General features: G+C 50.9%; 1 protein-coding gene and 1 long non-coding RNA gene across 6 annotated transcripts in view; one reads left to right on the top strand and one right to left on the bottom strand.

The window, feature by feature from the left end:
* Positions 1-3,815, top strand: part of PRKD2 (protein kinase D2) — a 60,651-nt gene extending 56,836 nt beyond the window's left edge. For all 5 annotated transcript variants that reach the window (XM_011969607.1, XM_011969589.1, XM_011969595.1 and 2 more), the window contains 2 exons: positions 3,020-3,105; positions 3,396-3,815. In XM_011969607.1, coding sequence (XP_011824997.1) covers positions 3,020-3,105; positions 3,396-3,608 — 299 coding nt within the window. In that variant the 3' untranslated portion in view covers positions 3,609-3,815. The remainder of the gene's footprint in view (positions 1-3,019; positions 3,106-3,395) is intronic.
* Positions 243-5,152, bottom strand: part of LOC105531647 — a 26,964-nt gene continuing 22,054 nt past the window's right edge. The window contains exon 3 of the long non-coding RNA XR_001004839.1: positions 243-554. This is a non-coding gene — a long non-coding RNA (uncharacterized LOC105531647). The remainder of the gene's footprint in view (positions 555-5,152) is intronic.

The raw sequence follows: 5,152 nt of genomic DNA, 5'->3' as shown, positions 1-5,152 counted from the left end.
TGGCTGGGCCTGATGAGGTGGCACCGGGCCTGGTGACTTGAACCTGCTTGGGAATGGGTCTGTAACTTTCCCTGCTTGGAAAAGTTAAGTCCTAAGGCCTGGAGCTTTGAGGCTGGGTGTGGGATGGCATGCTTAGAGGGCCAGAGGCAAGGCTAAGATACTGGGGTGTGTCAGAAGCCAGGAGAACAAGGGACATGTCTTGGAGCCAGGGAGCTCAGGAAGACAGATGGAGTATGGGAAGAGGGGGATCATTCATTCGTTTATTTATAACCATTTATTCAACAAGTACATTCATGTATTTATAACCATTGATTCAACATGTTGAGTGCCTACGATGTGCCAGGCATTGACTGTTCCAGCTCTGGGAATACTGTGATGACTTGGACAGGAGGGGTCAGGTGCGGGGGAGCTCCTTGAGTGGTCTGTGAAGAGTGGAAGGGGGAAGAGCCCTCTCTGGAGGGTGTGACTTCATGGAGCAGGTGGGGCAGGGTGATGCGGAGGTTGCTCAGTGCAGGACAAGACAAGGTCTTGGTGGTGGTCTAAAAGTACAGGCCCTAAGCAGTGAGAATGTGGATTGACTTGAGTCCTGGAATAATACTGGGGGTGTTCAATACTGGCTTTTTTTTTTTTTAGACGGAGTCTTGCTCTCTCGCCCAGGCTGGAGTGCAGTGGTGTGATCTTGGCTCACTGTAACCTCCGCCTCCTGGGTTCAAGGGATTCTCCTGCCTCAGTCTCCCAAGTAACTGGGATTACAGGCACACACCACCTGCCTGGCTAATTTTTTGTATTTTTAGTAGAGACATGGTTTTGCCGTGTTAGCCAGGCTGGTCTTGAGCTCCTGACCTCAAGTTACTTGTCTGCCTCAGCCTCCCAAAGTGCTGGGATTGCAGGCATAAGCCATCACACCCAGACAGCATTGTCTTTTGAGACCCACCCAGAAGTCCCTGAGTAAAAGTGCATCGAGTGTGCACAAGTGAATTTAAGTGTGGTTGCACCTGTGTGAGGATCACAGCATCCTGTGGGTGTTGACGGGAGCAGGGTGCCTGTGTGCACCAGGCCTCTCCTTGGATGGGTTCACACAGTGAAGCCTTGTCCTTCAAGGCTTCCCATCAAGGAGAGAGCCTCGGATGAGTGCTGGCTTGTCTTGAAGCTTGACATTTGCTAGTCCTCTTCTTCAAAATGAACAGGGCTTAGTCTCTGAGGCTTCTGCAGGCAATGGTGACTAACTACCATCTGATGACTTTTTTTTTTTTTTTTGAGACGGAGTTTCGCACTTGTCACCCAGGCTGGAGTGCAGTGGCACGATCTTGGCTCACTGCAACCTCTGCCTCCTGAGTTCAAGTGATTCTTCTGCCTCAGCCTCCCGAGTAGCTGGGACTACAGGCATGCACTACCATGTCCAGTTCATTTTTTGTATTTTTAGTAGAGGTGGGGTTTCTCCATTTTGGCCAAGCTTGTCTCGAACCCCTGACCTCAGGTGATCCACCTGCCTCGGCCTCCCAAAGTGCTGGGATTACAGGTATGAGCCATCGCGCCCAGCCTGATGACATAGATGCTCCCTGATTTACACTGGCATTAGATAAACCTGATAAACCCATTGTAAATTAAAAATATCATAAGTTGGTCAGGCGCAGTGGCTGAGGGCCGTAATCCCAGCTCCTTGGGAGGCCAAGGTAGGCAGATTGCTTGAGCCCAGGAGTTAAAGACCAGCCTGGGCAATGTGTCTCTACAAAAAATACAAAAATTGGCCGGGCGCGGTGGCTCAAGCCTGTAATCCCAGCACTTTGGGAGGCCGAGACGGGTGGATCACGAGGTCAGGAGATCGAGACCATCCTGGCTAACACGGTGAATCCCTGTCTCTACAAAAAATACAAAAATTGGCCGGGCGCGGTGGCTCAAGCCTGTAATCCCAGCACTTTGGGAGGCCGAGACGGGTGGATCACGAGGTCAGGAGATCGAGACCATCCTGACTAACACGGTGAAACCCCGTCTCTACTAAAAAGTACAAAAAACTAGCCAGGCAATGTGGCGGACGCCTGTAGTCCCAGCTACTTGGGAGGCTGAGGCAGGAGAATGGCGTGAACCTGGGAGGCGGAGCTTGCAGTGAGCTGAGATCCGGCCACTGCACTCCAGCCTGGGTGACAGAGTGAGACTCCGTCTCAAAAAAAAAAAAAATACAAAAAAAAAAAATTAGCCGACCATAGTGACAGATACTTGTAGTCCCAGCTACTCGGGAGGCTAAGGCAGGATAATCAAGCTGGGGGCGTAGAGGCTTCAGTGAGCATTGATCATGCCACTGCACTTCAACTTGGATAACAATGAGACCGTGTCTCAAAAAAAAAAAAAAAAAAAAAGAAGGAAATATTGTAAGTTGCAAATCCATTTAGGCCGGGCGCGGTGGCTCTTGCCTGTAATCCCAATAATTTGGGAGGCCAAGGCAGGTGGATTGCTTGAGGTCAGGAGTTCGAGACCAGCCTAGCCAACATGGTCGAACCCTGTCTCTACTAAAAGTACAAAAAGTTAGCTGGACATGGTGACACACACTTGTATTCCTAGCTACTCAGGAGGCTGAGGCAGGAGAATCGCATGAACCCGGGAGGCGGAGGTTGCAGTGAGCCAAGATCATGCCACTGCACTCCAGCCTGGGCGACAGAGGGAGACTCCGTCTCAATAAATAAATAAATAAATAAATAAATAAATAAAAATAAAAAGAATAGTACACATGTAATTGTATGTACCTGTGTATGACAAAAAGAAAAAAAAAAGGTGACATAGGGGAATGGGGGAATTGAAGTAGAGAACAGGTAAAGAGGGAGCTGGTGTGAACATGCGTGTGCAGGAGGAGACAAATTTGTAATGAGGAAATGGGTGGGTGAGTGATTGGCACAGGTGAGGCTTCTGAACCACCTGAGCTAGTGCAGAAGGAAGGTGTCAGTGGCAGGCAGGTAGGCTAGGGCGTGCCTATTAGAGGAGTGACCCTCGACCTGTAGGGCTTGACCTGTTTCTCTTTCCTGTGCAGCCATTGACCTCATCAACAACCTGCTGCAGGTGAAGATGCGCAAACGCTACAGCGTGGACAAATCTCTCAGCCACCCCTGGTTACAGGTGATGCAGTGGGCAGGGCTGGCCCATTGGCTGGGTTGGAGGAATGGGTGGAACTAGATCGCTTATTGGCTAGGCAGGTAGTGACGGATGTAGGTTTCCTTGGGTCTGGAATGTGAGTAGTCCTCCCATTGGCTGGAAGAGGGGGTGAAGCTAAATGTCTACTGGCTGGGTGGGTTGCAGAGGGTGTGGCTTCACCTTCATTGGTACCCAGCTCTCAGTGGCAAAGCAGATGGCCTCCAGGCACTGCTCCAATGCAGACCCCAAGCTAACCCCAGTTCTGTCGGGCCCAGGAGTACCAGACGTGGCTGGACCTCCGAGAGCTGGAGGGGAAGATGGGAGAGCGATACATCACGCATGAGAGTGACGACGCGCGCTGGGAGCAGTTTGTGGCAGAGCATCCGCTGCCTGGGTCTGGGCTGCCCGCGGACAGGGATCTTGGTGGGGCCCATCCACCACAGGACCACGACATGCAGGGGCTGGCGGAGCGCATCAGTGTTCTCTGAGGTCCTGTGCCCTCGTCCAGCTGCTGCCCTCCACAGCGGTGCTTCACAGGATCCCAGCAATGAACTGTTCTAGGGCAAGTGGCTTCCTGCCCAAACTGGATGGGACACGTGGGGAGTGGGGTGGGGGGAGTTATTTCCGAGGCTCCTCCTTGCTTCCCCAGCAATTAAAACGGACTCATCTCTGGCCCCATGGCCTTGGTCTCAGCACACAGCACTCTTAATTCATAGTTTGTTGTACCAAGATGGAGTTCATCTAGAAAGAGGACTGCCTGAAAAGAGGAAGGATGGAGGGGGTGGGGAGAGAGGACTGATGGGAGAGGAGTCTTGGAAGGAGGACGACCTGGGGTAGAAAATATAGAGGAGGATTGCCAGGAGAGAAGAAGAGAAGGGAGAGGGAGGAGTAATGGAGAAGGAGTTGGAAACTGGGGAGAGATGAAAGGAATGTGACTGGAGGGTAGAGAACTTGGAGAAAAGAAAGTAATCTCATGGTTTGTGATGACTGATTTTTTATTTGGTGGTGTTACTACTAATCACAACTATTAACAATTCAGGCTGGGCGCGGTGGCTCACGCCTGTAATTCCAGCTCTTTAGGAGGCTGAGGCAGGCAGATCCCTTAGACCTCAGGAGTTCGAGACCAGCCTGACCAACTTGGCGAAACTCCCTTTCTACAAAGAGTTCAAAAATTAGCTAGGTGTGGTAGCTTGCACCTGTGGTCCCAGCTACTTGGGAGGTTGAGGCTGGAGGATCGCTTGACCCCAGGAAGCAGAGATTGCAGTGAGCCAAGGATCACGCCACTGCACTCTAGCCTGGGCAAGAGAGAGACCCTGTCTCAAAAATAAAATAAATAAAATGCAGTTAGCCCAAGTCTGATCCATACTAGAAAACTGATATGCAACATTTAGTATTTTATTTTATATTGATGTGATGACTTCTCTGTATACGAAATATATAGAGAAGTATATATTAATTCATTTGTCTCACTGAGCTGGGTGATGCTGGGGACACAGTGGTGACTGAGACAGCCAAGGACTGCCCTTCATGGGGTTCGCCATCCAGTGGAGAGACTTACCTGCCTCTGGACAGTGATGACCCAGAATGGGAAGGGCTGGACTGGGGGAGTTTGGGAGGCTTGGGCAGCCTAGAATGAGCTCAGGGGTCAGAGAGGGTGGGTAATCAGAGAGGACCTCTTAAGCTTCATCTTAGCATTGAAAGACTGAAGGCGGAGGGAACGAACTGGAGGAAACACGTATCCACCTCTCTCTACCTTTGACTCCAGCCCTCCAGCTCCCCAGTTCTCCAATAACACCCTAACAACATGGTCCTCCACCTTCCACAGCTGAAGGCAAACGATCCGAACATGCACCTGAACAAGTTTTCTTCAGACTTTCAGCACGCTCTGACTTACGTGCTGCAAAGACCTACCTGAAAGCTGGGCATGGTGGCAGGTGACTGTATTCCCAGCTGTTTAAGAGGCTGAGGTGGGAGGATTGCTGGAGTCTAGGAGTTCAAGTCCAGTTTGGGCAACATCCCTAAAAAAAAAAAA

The sequence above is a fragment of the Mandrillus leucophaeus genome, unplaced genomic scaffold, assembly GCF_000951045.1.
Source record: "Mandrillus leucophaeus isolate KB7577 unplaced genomic scaffold, Mleu.le_1.0 Scaffold120, whole genome shotgun sequence".
In the NCBI taxonomy this organism is placed as follows: domain Eukaryota; kingdom Metazoa; phylum Chordata; class Mammalia; order Primates; family Cercopithecidae; genus Mandrillus; species Mandrillus leucophaeus.
This window is presented reverse-complemented; position numbering and strand designations above follow the sequence as displayed.